The 17,780-nt window shown below is 40.3% G+C and overlaps 1 protein-coding gene across 1 annotated transcript in view; it reads left to right on the top strand.

Moving 5' to 3' along the window:
* SCAF11 (SR-related CTD associated factor 11) overlaps positions 1 to 17,780 on the top strand; it is a 45,673-nt gene that overhangs the window by 20,241 nt on the left and 7,652 nt on the right. The window contains 6 exon segments of the mRNA XM_068401386.1: positions 102 to 169; positions 787 to 842; positions 3,262 to 3,368; positions 4,298 to 4,387; positions 5,687 to 5,793; positions 14,619 to 17,132. Of these exon segments, the coding sequence (XP_068257487.1) occupies positions 102 to 169; positions 787 to 842; positions 3,262 to 3,368; positions 4,298 to 4,387; positions 5,687 to 5,793; positions 14,619 to 17,132 (2,942 nt within the window).

The following is a 17,780-nucleotide window of genomic DNA, read 5'->3' as shown; positions in this document are numbered from 1 at the left end:
AAAATTCCTTAAAATAGGAGCTGATTTTGTTTGGGTATATATACTGTTAGCTTAAATATGTCCAGAAATTACTGTTGTAATATCTTTTGTTAATCTTATAGAAGAGATGTATGTCCAGACAGAGGGCCATTAACAGCAAAATTAAGCAAATTTGTGAAGAAAAAATGCAGTAAGTTGGTATTTATCCTCCATTTGCTGAATTGCTGTTTTTTAAGGAACTCTAGAATTTCTTTTCTTGATGAATCTTTTTTTTTTTTTATTACTTACATTTGCATATGAAAACCAAATACCAAGGAGTAGAAGCTTGGAATTTAAGAAAACTGCAGTATGTGGAAGTACCGTTCTTATTTTACTGGAAAGACTGCCTCTTCAATTTCAGTCACAAATGAAATGGATTTGGTTTCAGCCTGAAGTCATTTTGTGCATCAGACAGTTGGTGCACAGCTAATGACTAGCTTTTATTCCATAGGAAGTTGTTTGGTGAGAGTTCAGACACAAGAAGCACTTAGCTGTATTTTGGGGCTGTCATTTTGAGAGGCTTGTTTAATGGGTATTCTTTGATAAGTGTGTTCATAACTTATGAAGCTAAGCAAATATCTGCTTGCTATATAAAAAGCTATTGTCAAGGTGCATGCATTTTAATTTCACTGAGTTTTGTATGTAAACATTTTAAATACACTTAAGATACATTTTCATTAACTTCTTATTGCATTAATGATTTTGACAAACAATTAAAAACTAATATGCTAAATTTAATATCAACATTTTGTTTCTTATTCCACACAGGTAATATTTTATATGACAAACGAAACAAGAAAGCTATGTCTGTGAAGATAAACAAGGTTGGTTCTGATAATGAAACATTTGTGAGCTTTTTTTTATGAAAGCATTTTTAAAACTACCTTTCTGCTAATTTTTAGAGTTAACTAAAATTTGTTAATTTTAGTATGATGCAAACTTTATTTTGTCTCTTTTTGTCTTGAAGGAAGTAATTAGAATATAGTGCTAGGTTATATGAGCTTCTCTCTCAGATGAAACTTAGTTTGGTAGTGGTAAATATTTTCATTTAGATTAGGATGTTACAGTATAAGATACTGTAGCTACCCTGTTTGCATCTTTCTTCACCAAAAGATGGTATCAGCTACAAGCTGTTAGCCAAGTGCCATTATATGAAGGATAGGATGGTTTTGATTATTTTCATGAAAATACATATTGGTAATCAACAAAGTAATTTGTTATATGAATAAGCCATGGACATTATAGTTGGCATCAAGTTTTTTTTTTTAATGGAAGATTACTCCCAAGAATGTTTGTGTTTCCAGGTTTCTTGTTTAGTTCATAAATTTTAGCCTATAACATAGGCTTATAATATGCAGAATTTATAAGGAGCTATAAAGGCTCTGTTGTTTGATTTCTGCCTTCCCTCCTTTCAAAAATATTTTGTGTCTCTAGGACATGTTTGTGATCAGTGCTTTCTTACTCACAGTTATACCTGTAATTGTATTTGCATGAAATAGTTTTAGGCCATAAATCTCATTCTAAAGCGTAAATGTCAGTGTTCTCCATCATTCTGTCTTAACCTGAAGTTTAAAAATTTGGAGGAAAAACTGTCTTCAAGTCCCTGTTTTGCCTGCTGCCTTACTTCATGTAGTGTATGGGCACATACTGCATCCATGTGTCTTTTCAGTAGCTGGTGGCCTGAACTGTCACTTTTATTTGGTGCTTATGCACCATAGTTCTCAGGCATACCTTTAGCTCCAGCCTTCCCATTCTAAGTCAGGTATTTAGAAATTTTGGTTGTGTTACCATGCAAAGTTAAATGTGCCTTTCACTAAATTGAAAAGGCTTTGAACTGGAAGGATAGGGCTTAATAGTAGATCAACCTCTAATTTGACTTCAAGGTTGATGAATGCTTTCTTATCTAGTTCCACTGATTTATTGTGCAGTATTTAATAGCATTACTATCTCAAATGGTACCTTGTGCAAAAAAGGTGCATAAACAAAGGCAGAGCCATTAAAAGCCTTCAGGAGGAGGTACAGGGCTCAATTATCCAATAAATGTTCAAAATTTAGAAGAATTTAAAAGAAAGCATTGATTTACTAACAACCACTTCATGAGGATATTTCTGGAACATCTAGATAGCTTTTTTAGATGGAGGAAGAAATGTTAACGTTTGAAATGATACTATTTTTAAAACAAAACTTAACAGCTTTTTAGGAGAAACTACAATTTGCACACTGATGAAATAGGGCATGTTCTCATCAAAACCAGCTCTCTGTGCCAAAGTTTGATGGAGCATATGGATAATGGCTGCATACCTGAGACACATTACATCCCATTATGAAGTTTATTTTTCATCAGAATGAATATATTCTGAAAGAAAATGACAGGAAGACTCTATAAGTTCTCATTTCAAAATACCAGTCATGGGGAATGAACAGGAATGTTTTAGTGAGATTTGAGGTAGCATTAACCCTTTTGGTGAAAGGATGTAAATGGCAAAAATGGGTCAGTGTAGGTAAGCGTGTCAGTCTGGTAGTCTGGGAAGAGTGTCTGAAGGATTATTGTTTGGCTTTTTTTTCCCTGCAGCCAGCCCAGTACACAGCAACAGCAGCAGAATTAAGCTGTTCACTGCACACAGCGCAAAAGGCAATACACTAGCATACAGTGGGTAGCGAGGTGTTGTTAGCAACTGAAATAGAAGGGTGGTATTTGTTGAAATATGAAGTAGATTCTGAGTATTGTGCTTTTGCGTGAGGGCCCAGTAAACAGACGGACCAGTCAATCTTCAATTTTGTAACCCGACCTGAAGGCAAAGGAGAATTGCAGCTGCTTACATTAGGTTTTCTTGTTACGTTGAAACCAAACATTCAGTGAACTGCTGTGAAGGGGTCTGTCTGAAGGTGCTAGCGCTGTACTTACTGTGTTCGTTAGGTAGCAGAAATGGGAATTGTGAACTAGTAAAGATCAGGCTCATTTATTCACAATTTCTCTATGAAGCATTAAAGATTTTGTTGTGGAAAGCCTATGTAAAATATAAAGTTTATCTGCAAAGAGCAGGTGTTGAAAATTTAGAGACTGAGTTGACAAAATTTGTTTGCTGTAACTGCAAATCTCAGCGTACAACTATGGAGCTGCTATGGTGCCTGCTTTTTGTGAGCTGAAGTCTTGCTGACCTGATTTAATTTCAGTGCACCTTCATGTATTAAATGTTAATAATTTTATTTTGGATGTCTTTAATTCATAAAATTTTTTTGCAGCCCAGAAGACAGACCTGCTGGAATGAGTGCTTCAGAACTAATTTCTTCAGCATGCTTCCGGCCAGTGGTAGCAATGAAGAATCCTTTCTTAGCTGTAGAAATGACGGGTTAGTATAAACTAGTACTGAATATAAACTGATGGATTACTGTATTGTGGGTACTATAGTTCATTGTGCTTCTATCTGTATATACTGCCTTGAAATATTTTGAAGATTGTCTGGGTTTATATTAATTGATAAAGAGCAGTTAAAGGATAAACACAAACATTTTAAAATTAGTATTGTTAAGGGCACACCCCAATTTCTGTCATGTGTTCAGCATTAAAATACTTAAGTGTGTGCTTCTGATTTCATTGATTTAATACGAGTTAATAAGTTTTATTTTTAGCTCATATTTAAGCTCCTTGATGAATTGAAGCCTTGGATAGGAAGGGGTTAGTCCTGTTATTACGTAATAACAGCAGTTAGCAAAACATTTAACAGTAAATATTCTGGTTTGTATCCAAAACAGTCTTTTTTGTTGCTGTTCCTTGGCTCCAAGAGGAATAGCTTAAACATATAGGAAGCAATTTTGCTTAATGATCCTAATATTTAAGAATGGGTGTAAAAAAATATTCTTCGGTTGAGATGATGGAAGAAAAAGAACAGTCTAGAAGAGCATTGTTTGGATAATATGGCCTAATCAGAAAATTCTGTCTGTATGTTTTCAGCAGTCTGTAAATGAAAAAAACCTTTTGCCATGCGTGCAACAGTATTAATTTGTCGAGGATGCAAAGTTTCTTCATCTTTCAACTCCCCAGAAGACACATTTCATCTGCTTTCTGTTCTGTCTGCCTCATTTATTTAGGACTTATGTTACATTTACTATGTTGCTTTTTCCCTCTAAACAATAACCATGCATAGTTTCATCATAACTGTTGAAAGTTCTAATACAGTTAAAATTTAAAAAGTCATTGATAGAAGCAATTATTGAAATACAAAAGTGTCATAGTACAAAGTTACTTTTTGTAACTTCTTGTATGAAATTTGTATTTCAGTACAGAATTCACTGAAGTCAATGTAGCGATCAGACAGAAGAGACAAGACCTGGAATTATCCTGTTCGTCTGTGCTTGCTAGGGTTGAAAGGTATGTGTTTTGTATTCATAGTGCATCAAGTTTGGAATTTGATTAATTCAGATTGCTCTTTAGATAGAATATCGCTTTATCATAAAACTAAATAATGTTTGCATGTAACTTGCTGAATTTTTATCTATTTGCTGCATGCTATTTTTATGTCAATGGATTCTTTCCTGTGTATCTTAATGCTTTTTTGATACTGATGACAAGCATAGTAACTCTGCTGACTTGTGTATCTCAATATGTCATTTTTTCACAGAAGTACAAGTTTAAATATATTTTCTATTTGGAAGTTAGTGTTCAGTGTGTTTTTAAAATTATTTCTATCATTAGAAATCAGACTACATCTGCTTTAACATCAACCTGATTCTGATTCCCCCTCCCCTTTCATGAGTTGGTTCTAACACTTTTTCCTGTAATTGTTTGTAAACAAATGTATCTATAAAGTTAAGAGGGGTTCTATCAAATGAAACAGAGAACATGAAATAATTTTTTTTGTCAGAGAACAGATGCGTGTTAAAACATACCTTAAGGATCTTTTCATGAATATAAAGCAGAAGCTTAAAAATAACTGATTTTAAAATAACACAGTAATAAATTGGTTTCGTCTATGATCTTAATTTCACTACATATCTTTTTACTCTCTTTCACATAAAACAAAGTCTAAAGACAAAACAGCAAGAAAAAGAGATTTTTAATCATAATTAGAAGTTGCACCTAGGATTTAAATAATTAATTTAAATTTTTTTACATGTACTTTTCCTTATGGAAAGTTTCATCCCAGCTCAGTGATAACTTTAAAATTGTAGATCTATAACTGAATTCTGTTTTCACCCAAGGTTTGCTGAGGGAGTCTGATTAAGTATATATTTGTTTTGTATGTTTTTTTTAAAAAAGAACAAGAAGCCTTTACTAAATTGTTGTGTAGACTGTTTCTCATTTTTCTGCAGAAAAGGCTATTCTTCTGCTGAAGTACTAAATCAGTGTTCAGAATTTTATTTCCAATAGGATAGCCTACAAATATGGAGTAGACTGTTACAGTTCTATGTTTGGCTTTGAAGAAAGCCAAATGTATATTGCTTTAACATAACATATCTTGTTCAAATTGTTTTAGTAGATTAGGCCTTAACATAAGCCTGAAATTAAATAAGAGGAGGAAAGTTTTGTTCTCTGTCAGCTTTACCTTTCTCTCCAACTGTGATGAGGTTGGAAGTGTCATGGTTGCCTAATGTTTTGCTTTTGTGCATTGTTTCCAAAACTCACTACAAATGGCTAAAACAACTAATGTTAATGCTTTTACTTTTCCAGAATTCCTTTAATGTCTTATGGAGCTGAAGCTGAGACCTTTCTTCTCACTTCTACTACAGTGGCAGGGACAATTCTTCCAACAAATATCAGGCCTTTGGAAAACTTTGGTAAAATTTTTTTTTGTAAGTTTTATTTATAGATCATGTGGAGTATTGTTAAAACATGATTCTCAGAAATCAAAGCGGAGTATATAGTTACAGTTAACAGAAAAAAAATCTGTTTTGATATAGTTTGGTACTATTTCAAAACCAGCTGATTTATTTCTGAAATTAGGATATAGAAGGTGAACCATCCACCACTGTTCTTCATTTGAAGATTAATTCCATTTCTAAATTCAACACTTTCTTTCGTGCTACACCTTCTTTTCCTATTGTTGAAGGATAAACCGTATTTTGATACATTTTTGAATTGCTTGACATATTTCAGTAGTATATTGTGCAGTGTGAGGAACAAACTATTTCCTGACAGAGAAGAGTAGTCAGAAGACAGTGCAGTGTATGGATCTCTTTCAGTATGCCTGCAGGCCCTACAGGGCAAAAGCTTGCAAAGGTGCTCAAGCTCAGGGCCTGTCAGGAATTTAGCAGAAGACAAAGACATGGAAGGAATTAACCTTCTTCTGGTTGTTTTAACATCCTCTCTCGCCGTACTCAGCAAGAATGTAGTTTCTCTTCCAACAGGCTGCACAAGTTCAAAGAAGTGCAAACAAAGGAGTGCTGTTTTTTAAGGTTAGAGATAATACCTTCTTTGAATTGGGAATTTTCACTTGACTAGTAGGCAAAGAGATAGGAAAGATTTGGGTCTCTTGGATTACAAAAATTGTGAGGAAGTCATTGAATTGCTGTAAAGAGTTAAGTAGTAGAAGAATCATTAAAAAGGTGCTTTATTAATTTTCTGCATTTTTGTTGAAGGTACTTATTTCACCTCTGCATTCCCCAGTGAAAAATTGATATGTTGCTTCCTCAGGCCTCTGATGTTTGGCAGTGCAAACTGATGCTTAACCATTTCTGCTTCTAGTAGTAATGAGTATACATGCTAGCTCGTATCTCTTGACTTCCCTTCACCTTTCTACTTAGACACTGAGGCTTATTTGTTAATATGCACCAGAAGCATTTAATAAAAAAATAACCAAACAGGTGGTTTTTTTCTTCCATCAGAAAGGCAAATAATATTTAAGTAAGCTCCAAATCTATTTTTCAACATTAGACTATTTAGAACATGTGAGTAATTGCTGTTCATATCAGCAAGTGATCTACAAATACTGATAACATTGTCAACTCCTAAGGCAGAACATGGGAACTAAATCCCTTATGCTGTCTTTTGGGAGACGCAGGAGATTTTGAGTTTGAGTCTTGACAGCAAAAGAAAAGGACATTTTTTTTTTTCAGATTTTTGTTTTAAAATTTATATTTAGAACAAAATTTTCTCCTTTGTTGTCTTGGTTATACAAGCATTCTACTTGCTCTCTTAAAGGTGTGATTTTGAAATGTGAAATTATCGAGATAACAAGACACAGCAATTAAATTCTTACGTTATTTTTGTATGTTTCCATATGTTCTTGCCACACCTGAACTAAAGTTCAGATGCTTAATGTAATATATTACTTATACAGTGGACAAAGTGGAAGAGAGTAATCAAGATTGAATCTTAAAACATTGTAGTATGTTGACACTAAAGTTTTAAGTAATCTTCAAGTTTGACTTAAAGACTTCCTACTCGTAAGAAGCATGCAGGAAGTAAGACAGAGTCTTCAAATTTCCTAATGAAACTAGGGGATGTTGAATGGGAAGATGTCCCTTGAGAATTTTGGTCACATTCTGTTGAGTGCGTGTTCCTTCCCCATTCAGTTTTTATATGGCAACTGAGGAAGAGACAGACATGCACAAAAATAGGTAAGGATAAAAGCAAGGAGAAACCTAACCTGAATACTGTTAGAGATGCATGGCAAATACATCTAAAGAAGGGAGCAAGGCCTTCTCTTACAGGAAGTATGAAAGATGACGGAAGACGTAGAAGATGGAGAAAACAGGGGACACTGGGACTTTCTCCAAAGGTGGAGAACAGGAGAAAAAAGAAAATACACACATACAAAAAAAGCAAACTGGATCTTGTGATTCTTACTAAATTGTGCCTGAAAGACAGTTGCATAAGCATTCTTTAAATTGTATTTTTACACCCCTCCCCATCTCTTGGTCGCACCTAAAGTGTACAGTTTTGCCATCAGAGTAGTAGTTGACAGTTGCTCCTAGGGTTGTGCAAGGAGGCATACAAATATCAGTGATAGTCATGTAACTGTAGTGCCTGAATCTTCCCTGTAGATGCTGCAGGTTTTTAGATAGTCTTTTTACTAATTTGACCTGAAAATGTGTTCGTGAATCTACAAATATGATTATGATTTAGGCTGGCATTATGCAGGTTTTTTGTGTGATTAAAATATTTTTAAATAAAGATTTAGGGAACTGAAATGCCTTGTATTTGGTCCAAGTCCAAAGCTTGTAAGCTTGTCTGTTAAAATTTTGCAAAAAGAGGCTTGTGTTTCACAAGTAGACTTTGAAAGTGCCACAAAAATAACTTGCCTTTGAATTCTGTCAAGATTCACACATTCCATTTGTATTCTGATTTTTTTATTATTGCAGGGTGTTTTTTTCCCCCGTTGAAGAAAATCATATCAGATGTTATATGTCATTACAAATTTTTAATATCTGACTTGTTTTCCTGGCTATTGTAATAGGTTTGAAGATGTAGTTAGTCTGACACAGCCACATGTGGCTGAATAACTGCTGGTTAACCACTATGAAGTCACTTCCTAACAAAATTATTGGGGAGGTTGCTACAGTAGATACGTCAAATAGTACTAGTCACCTAAAACTCCTTTGGAAGTTCTTTACCACGCACGTTGTTTTCCTTTAAATACATGGTACGTTCTAGATGCTCAATACCATTGGTTTTCATTATCTTAAGTGATAATTTGGTCAGTGGACATCCAAAAACCAAAACTCAATGTATTTCTTTTATGTTCAGTCAAATTACTGTGTTTACAAGGGAATTCCGAGGAGGTGATTATACTCCTGTGCTCTGCTCTAGCCTTTTAAAAACTAGTGATGTGCTTGTGGAGTTACTGCTCTAAGGTTATCAGATGATAAGTTTATATTTAATAGATAGTGATATGTTTTTGATTCTACTAACAAAGTAGTAAGTGGTAGAAAGAGGATTTTGTGCTGTTACATATTTGTCTTATTCCCATCTGATTTTTATATAATCTGTTTAAGAATACATTTAACAAATATTTTAGTGCAGTAAAAGCATGGGAAATAACATTATACAGAGTTAGAATCGAGAGTTTGTGTGATGTGATAAAGACATTGCAAAATCCATAGAAATTAATCTTTCTTAGCAAATTTCTACTATTTGTATATGAAAATGAAGCTGTAAAAAGAATTTATTTAAACACCAAATTCCTGATGCTCTCTAAAGTCTATGCAAAGTATGAAACAAATTAATGGAAATATCAAGAACTTAATTTAATTCTGAAGTGAGTATTACTCTGGGCCCCCCCTGAGCCTCCCGCGAGCATCAGCCCCGAGCTGCTTCCCCCCCACCCCGGACCCGGACCCGGAGGTTCCCGGCAACGAATCAGGAGAGGAGGGGGCGTAGCCGGAGGCACCGCGGGCGATTTAAGCGATTTAAACGCACCACCCCCTGTTATCGGGTGATGAAAAGTCTCCTGGAGGGCAGGGACTAGTCCCTGGCCAGAAGGGAGAGGGAGACTTAGCTGTGACTGGGTGTGTCCCAGGGCGGGAGAGGCCGCAGCCGTTTGCAGCTCGTTGGGGAGGGCGCTGACTCCCTCCCAGTGCACAAGGCGAGGAAGGTGCCAAGGAGCTGTGAACCAGGGGTGTCACCAGCAGGTATTTCCCAGTTCAGTGAAAGAACAATGGTCTCTACCCGGTGGAAGAAGACCAAAATGGATGTGGGAACCCAGACAGAGCTCCCACGGAAGGAGGCGATGGTGCAGGTTGCAGGCTGCAGGGAATGCTACACCGTCTCTGTGGTGTCAGGGGGCTGTCTGCGCTGTGAGCAAGTAGATGATCTGCTCGGCCGAGCGGCACAGCTGCAAAGCCAGGTTGAAAGGCTTCAAGCCGAAGTAGAAAGGCTTAGGAGCATTCGGGAGGCTGAAATGGAGATAGACTGGTGGAGCCAGGCTCTGCCCTCCCTGCAACAAAAATGGGAGCACCTGCCGGAGAGCTCCCAGGATGGAGGGACCCCTGTACTCTGCCCCTCTCAGGTGGAAAACAATAACCTAGAGGAGAGGAGTGAGTGGAGGCAAGTCTATGGCCGTGGCAAAAGGCGAGTGCCCTCCTTGCCTACCTTGCCTCCACAGGTGCCTCTGAGCAATAGATATGAAGCCCTAATGGAATACAGCCGGTCCAATGGGGATGTGGTGGAGAGGCAACCTATATCAGAGGTCCCACCACAGTCAGAAAAACCTGACAGGCCTATAGCTACCTCCTCCACAAGGAAGAAGAGAAGAGTTTTAGTGGTTGGAGACTCCTTCCTAAAGGGATCTGAGGGCCCAATATGCAGAGCTGACCCCCATCACAGGGAGGTCTGCAGCCTGCCTGGAGCCCGAATCAGGGATATCACCAGGCAACTCCCCAACCTGCTGAAGGCCACAGACTACTACCCCCTGCTGATCTTCCAGACAGGTGGGGAAGAAGCTGCATCCCATAGTCTGAAGGGGATGAAGAAAGACTATAAGGCCCTAGGATGGTTGGTGAAAGAGTCTGGGGCACAAGTTGTTTTCTCCTCCCTCCTTCCATTTTCAGGTGATGACGTGGGATGGAATAGTAGGATTCTCTCTATTAACGCCTGGCTACAAGACTGGTGCTACAGGCAGGGCTTTGGGTTCTTTGATAATGGCTGGTTTTATAAGACAACAGGCGTGACTGTAATACATGGGAAAGGCTTATGTCGTAGGGGCAAAAGGGTTCTGGGACAGGAATTAGCAGGGCTCATTCGGAGAGCTTTAAACTAGATTCGAAGGGGGATGGGGTAGTAGCTGGGTTTGCACCACTGGGGCAACGCTCTAGTGTTGACGTAGACCAGGAGGCCTCCCATCCCCCTGGGGTGAAATCAGTGTGCTCAGCTCACTCCCTGAAATGCCTGTACACCAATGCACGCAGCATGGGGAATAAACAGGAGGAGCTGGAAATCCGTGTTCGGTCGGGGGGCTGTGATCTAGTGGCAATTACAGAGACTTGGTGGGAAGCCTTGCATGACTGGAATGTGGTCGTGGATGGCTATGTCTTGTTCAGGAAAGACAGGCCGCTAAGGAGAGGTGGTGGAGTTGCTCTTGATGTGAGTGAGCAGCTAGAATGTATTGAGTTCTGTCCAGGGGCGGATCAGGAGCGAGTTGAGAGTTTGTGGGTGCGAATTAAGGGGCAGGCTGGCAGGGGTGATACTGTTGTGGGTGTCTATTACAGGCCACCGGATCAGGATGAGGAGGGTGATGAGGCCTTCTGCAGGCAGCTGAGAGCAGTCTCGCAATTACAGGGTCTGGTTGTCGTGGGGGATTTCAACTACCCTGATATTTGCTGGGAGGCCTACTCAGCCAGCCATCCTCAGTCCAGGAGGTTCCTCCAGTGCATTGATGATAACTTTCTGATGCAAATGGTGGATGAGCCAACTAGGAGAGGAGCGCTGCTGGATCTTATCCTCACTAACAAGGAGGGTCTGGTTGAAGCGGTGAAGGTTGAGGGCAGCCTTGGTTGTAGTGACCATGAGATGGTAGAGTTCAGGATCTCATGTGGCAGGAACAGAATAGCTAGCAGAATCGCAACCCTGAACTTCAGGAGGGCCAACTTTGGTCTTTTCAAGCAATTGCTAGGGGAAATCCCATGGGACAGGGTACTAGAAGGTAAGGGGGCTCAAGATAGTTGGTTAGCATTCAAGGACTCCTTCTTCCGAGCTCAAGATCAGAGCATCCCAACAAGTAGGAAGTCAAGGAAGGGTACCAGGAGACCTGCATGGTTAAACAGGGAACTGCTGGGCAAACTCAAGTGGAAGAAGAGGGTGTACAGATCATGGAAGGAGGGGCTGGCCACTTGGGAGGAATATAAGTCTGTTGTCAGAGGATGTAGGGAGGCAACTAGGAAAGCTAAGGCCTCCTTGGAATTAAACCTTGCAAGAGAGGTCAAGGACAACAGAAAGGGCTTCTTCAAATACATTGCAGGTAAAGCCAACACTAGAGGCAATGTAGGCCCACTGATGAATGAGGTGGGGGCCCTGGAGACAGAGGATAAAAAGAAGGCGGAGTTACTGAATGCCTTCTTTGCCTCTGTCTATACTGCTGGAGGCTGTCCTGAGGAGCCCCGGACCCCTGAGGCCCCAGAAGAAGTCAGGATAGAGGAGGAATCTGTCTTGGTAGATGAGGGCTGGGTCAGGGACCAAATAAGCAATCTGGTCGTCCATAAATCCATGGGCCCTGATGGGATGCACCCGCGGGTGCTGAGGGAGCTGGCAGAAGTCATTGCTAGGCCACTCTCCATCATCTTTGCTAAGTCGTGGGCAATGGGAGAGGTGCCTGAGGACTGGAGGAAAGCGAATGTCACTCCAGTCTTCAAAAAGGGCAAGAAGGAGGACCCGGGGAACTATAGACCGGTCAGCCTCACCTCCATCCCCGGAAAGGTGATGGAACAACTTGTCCTTGGTGCTGTCTCTAGGCACATCAAGGATAGGGGGATCATTAGGGGCACTCAGCATGGCTTCACCAAGGGGAAGTCATGCTTAACCAACTTGATAGCCTTTTATGAGGACATAACCCGGTGGATAGATGATGGTAAAGCTGTGGATGTGGTCTATCTCGATTTCAGTAAAGCGTTTGACACGGTCTCCCACAGCATCCTCGCAGCTAAACTGGGGAAGTGTGGTCTGGATGATCGGGTAGTGAGGTGGATTGTGAACTGGCTGAAGGAAAGAAGCCAGAGAGTGGTGGTCAGTGGGACAGAGTCCAGTTGGAGGTCTGTGTCTAGCGGAGTCCCGCAAGGGTCGGTTCTGGGACCAGTTCTATTCAATATATTCATTAATGACTTGGATGAGGGATTAGAGTGCACTGTCAGCAAGTTCGCTGATGACACAAAACTGGGAGGAGTGGCTGATGCACCGGAAGGCTGCGCAGCCATTCAGAGGGACCTGGACAGGCTGGAGAGTTGGGCGGGGAGAAATTTAATGAAATATAACAAGGGCAAGTGTAGAGTCCTGCATCTGGGCAAGAACAACCCCATGTACCAGTACAAGTTGGGGACAGAGCTGTTGGAGACCAGCGTAGGGGAAAGGGACCTGGGAGTCCTAGTGGACAACAGGATGACCATGAGCCAGCAGTGTGCCCTTGTGGCCAAGAAGGCCAATGGCATCCTGGGCTGTATTAGACGGGGTGTGGTTAGCAGGTCGAGAGAGGTTCTCCTCCCCCTCTACTCTGCCCTGGTGAGGCTGCATCTGGAATATTGTGTCCAGTTCTGGGCCCCTCAGTTCAAGAAGGACAGGGAACTGCTAGAGAGAGTCCAGCGCAGAGCCACGAAGATGATTAAGGGGGTGGAACATCTCCCTTATGAGGAGAGGCTGAGGGAGCTGGGTCTCTTTAGCTTAGAGAAGAGGAGACTGAGGGGTGACCTCATTGATGTTTATAAATATGTAAAGGGCAAGTGTCATGAGGATGGAGCCAGGCTCTTCTCAGTGACATCCCTTGACAGGACAAGGGGCAATGGGTGCAAGCTGGAACACAGGAGGTTCCACATAAATATGAGGAAAAACGTCTTTACGGTGAGGGTGACCGAACACTGGAACAGGCTGCCCAGAGAGGTTGTGGAGTCTCCTTCTCTGGAGACATTCAAAACCTGCCTGGACGCGTTCCTGTGTGATATGGTCTAGGCAATCCTGCCCCGGCAGGGGGATTGGACTAGATGATCTTTCGAGATCCCTTCCAATCCCTAACATTCTGTGATTCTGTGATTAAATTCAAGTATATTTACTTTAATTATCACTAATCATTAGTTCCTGAGCTGCCCCTCATAAGCTTTCATAGGTATCAAGAGTACAGTCTGTTCCCTTTGCAGTAAATATAAACCCTTGGCTTCCCTGCAAAGACTTTGGTCAAATAGTAGATAGCGGGAAATAAATTAATACAGAATCCACACAAGAGCTCCTGTGCTGCTGTGTGCAGCTTAAGGTCATTCTTCTTACAGCTTTGGGTTTTTTTGATGTGCCCCAGGCTGCCCCAAAACTTGCGCTCCTCATTCAGTTCATTAGGTGCTGCAGGCACTAGGGGCCTTGCAGCAGAATTTAAGTCCAGTTTGCCGTGGAGCGTGCAGGGCCTGTATTGTAATTGGTGAATGAGTTTGCACTGTCTGAAATTAGATTTTGTAGAGAGGTTTGCTGTCATTGCTGCTTCTGATCCACTGCCTCCCATGTGATCATCCACTGATGGCCATTTCAAAATGTCGCTTTCTGTAGTATAGAGTGTCATTTCTGTAGTATCGAGGCTTCACTGCCAACAGGCCTGCAGTTTAGAATGACAGGAACTGCTATGTGCTAACAATGTTGTGCAGTTAATTCCTTACTTTTCTAACAGCTTAAATGCTGACTGTCTTTGAACAGCAATGTCAACAGTGTTTCATTGTGAATGCCATTACTGTCCATGTAGCCATGCTGATGCTGCTCCTAAAATGTGTGTTTAGATGTCTAACGCGTCACTTGGTCAGCTTGATTCTGTTCTTTAAAGAAAAAGTCTGCACTGAAAAAAAAATAAATGCTGTGGCAGCATTTCATACTAAATCTTAAATTGTATTATCTGAGGATATCTGTTAAACCAGTCATTTTATGTTCTTAAATGTGTTTGGATAAATGGTTATTGTCAAACTTTAATGTATTCTGCTTTTATTAGAATCCTTAGGCAAAGGATATGGTGTTGCGTGTACCCAAGAAGGAGAAGAGAAAAAGCAAGCTTCTGGTTCATCTGGCACTAGAGGAACTAGAAGGAAACTGGTTAATGCAACTCCTAGAAGAAGGTCTGCACGAAACAGCAAAAACGAAACTCTGGGTCAGTCTCAGAGCTCACCTCGGTCAAGCAGTTCTGCATGCGGCACCTCTGATGGCAATAACCCATCTCTGAATAAATCTGCTTCAGAATCAGAGAAGGCTCCTCCAAACCGAAAGTCTAAAAGAATAGTTAAACAGCAAACACCTGTGGTTAAAAAGAAACTGAGAAGTTCTGCACGTTCTGAAAAATTGTCCAGTGATTCAGTGGAAGATGATGACGTTGCTGAGTCTGAAGCAGTTCTAAAATTAGATAAAGACCAGCAGTCGGATAATGAAAGCAATAACGCAAGCCTTCCACCTAAAAATAATGTGGAAACAGAATCTGCTAATGGATTGGAAAGCTGTAGTAAACATGCAGAAACTGAGGAAACTACAGGAGAACGTGACAAAGATGAAAATACTTCAAGCAACGCAGATGTAAGTTTTTCTGTCCAAGAACCTCCAGTACTAACTTCAAGGAGCGGAAGTCAGGAATTTGAAGGTGTTACTGAAAAAAATGTAGATCATAAGAATCAGGTCATCTGTGAAAATACTCTTGAACAAATGGAAACAGTAGCTAGTCCCAGAGATGAAGTATGTGACCATGCAACTTTGGAAAAAGTAGATCAGACATTGTTTAGTCCTCAAAGTGAGTTGATGGAGAATGTAGAAACTCTGACAAAAATAGATGAACCCATAGCTAGTCCAGAAAATGAATTGCTGGAATATCCAGAACCTTTGGGAAAAGATCAGCCATTAGAGAGCCCCAGAAGCAAAATGCCTGAGCATCCAGAAGCCGTAGAAATAGATGATTGTGAGGCTGAAGAAAAAACAGTAGTAGACTGTGCAAGTATAAATATTCAAAACTTAAAAACTGTTCAAGACGAAGAACCAGATACATTAATACACAGTATTTCTATGGACAGTACATCAGAACAATCCTTAAAAGAGAACACCATGCCAGAAAGTGAAGAGAGTAGAACTTCAGAGTCACCCCAGGTAAATGCTGAACATAAACATTTTGGTGAAGATAACAATGAAATGATACCGATGGATTGTGATTCATTTTGCAGTGACCACAATGAATCTCAGAGTGAGCACTTACCACCAGTTGAAAGTACAGAGCAAGGAGAAGTGAACTCCTTGCAGTGTGATGCGGGAAACTGTACATCAGTTTTAGGACTTTCTGATGAAAAAGATGAAACTATTCCTCAAGAAATAGAGTGCCAGTCAGAACTCAAAAAAGATAAAAAGCCTCGAACTAGACGGTCTAGGTTTCACTCTCCATCAACAACTTGGTCTCCTTCTCGGAGAGAGGGCAGGAAATCTCAATCACCATCCCCAAAAAGGGAGATGACCAGAGATAGAAGCTCACAATCACCCAAGAAGGAAACCGTGAGGGAGGGAAGGAGATCCTTATCTCATTCTCCAAAGAAAGAGACACTCAAAGATGAGAAAAAAACACCATCTCGATCTCCCAAAAGGGAAACTGTCAGGGAAAGCAGGAGATCATCTTCTCGGTCAAGAACTAAAGATTCATCTCCGAGGCAAAAATCTAGATCTCGAAGCAGTGATAGAGATAGTCAAAGAAGAGATCGTGACAGAGGAAGAAGAAATAGAAGGTGGTCTAGGTCACGATCACGATCTAGGTCAAGATCACGATCTAGGACAAGAAATAAAGGTTCTTCATTCTCTAGAAATGAGAGGGATAGTCATTCACCTCGATGGAGAGAGAGATGGGCAAATGACAGCTGGCGGAGTCCCAGAGGAAATGATCGATACAGAAGAAGTGATCAAGAGAAACAGAATGAAAGTCTTAAAAAAGAGAAGGACAATACAGAAAAGAACAATGATGAACAGAGTTCTTCGGACAAGCGGAGGAATGATTGTCCAGACTGGGTAATGGAAAGGATAAACTCCGTTCCTGAAGTCAGGAACAGAGAGAGAGATAAACCACATTGGGAAGATGGCAGGCATGATAATTCAGGACACTCTTGGAATAAAAACTTTGGTTCAGGTTGGATTCCGAATCGAGGGAGAGGTCAGCGTGGCCGAGGTGGCCGTGGAAGAGGTGGTTTCATGTATGGAGACCAGAGTGAAAATCACTGGCAAAATAGAAAACCTCTCTCAGGGAACTCAAATGGTTCTGGGATTGAAACTTCAAGGTTCCCAGAACAGCAGCCATACAAGCGTAAGAATGAACAAGATTATTCTTTCGATACGCCTGCTGACAGATCTGGTTGGACATCTGCCTCCAGCTGGGCTGTAAGAAAGACTTTACCTGCTGATGTGCAGAATTATTATTCAAGAAGAGGACGCAATTCATCAAGTCCACAGTCTGGATGGGGAATGAGACAAGAAGAGGAGACACCTGAACAAGGTATTCATAGTTTTGAAAGATAAAAGCTTAGTCACAGCTGCAGTAGCCAAGTAAAATCCTAGTCACATTGACCTATCTTGAGTTGATCAGTTCTTCAGAATAATTCGGGGTGAATCTATGGTCTTTTTGCAATATGGAGGTTTGTAGGTGTGGAGTTTGGGGATTTCTTGTGTTTTGATGGCTTTTTGGTTTTGCTTAAAGTTAGACATAATTTAAGGACTGTACATCTGAAGAGTGCTACTTAAGTAAATCGATCTGGTTGAGGAGAAGGCATGTCCTCTTCATGGTTACTTTTAGCATCTACACACCTTTTAAAAAGGGTAATTTTTTTCAAGGAGATGTGCATTTGCCTGTGCAGACCCACACAGTAGATTCTAGAGTTGACAAATCATTATGTTGACATTTATCTTGCTTCTAAGTCAGCATTTTCCTCTTTATATGCTTAAAAAATCTAGGGAGATTTATAAATGCAAACCCAGTACTTTTACCGTACTTCAGTATTAGAATTCCTCTAAAGCCTCAATAGAAGTCTAACATTTTTGAGTATTTTATATCTAAAAGGTAACTGCCCTGATAGAAATAAACTTTTGGTAGGAAGTGAGTTAACTGTGGATGAGATTGATTCTGAATAGCTAAGAAGTCATCCAC

Source organism: Nyctibius grandis, chromosome 5 (assembly GCF_013368605.1).
Source record: "Nyctibius grandis isolate bNycGra1 chromosome 5, bNycGra1.pri, whole genome shotgun sequence".
Classification (NCBI taxonomy): domain Eukaryota; kingdom Metazoa; phylum Chordata; class Aves; order Nyctibiiformes; family Nyctibiidae; genus Nyctibius; species Nyctibius grandis.
This window is presented reverse-complemented; position numbering and strand designations above follow the sequence as displayed.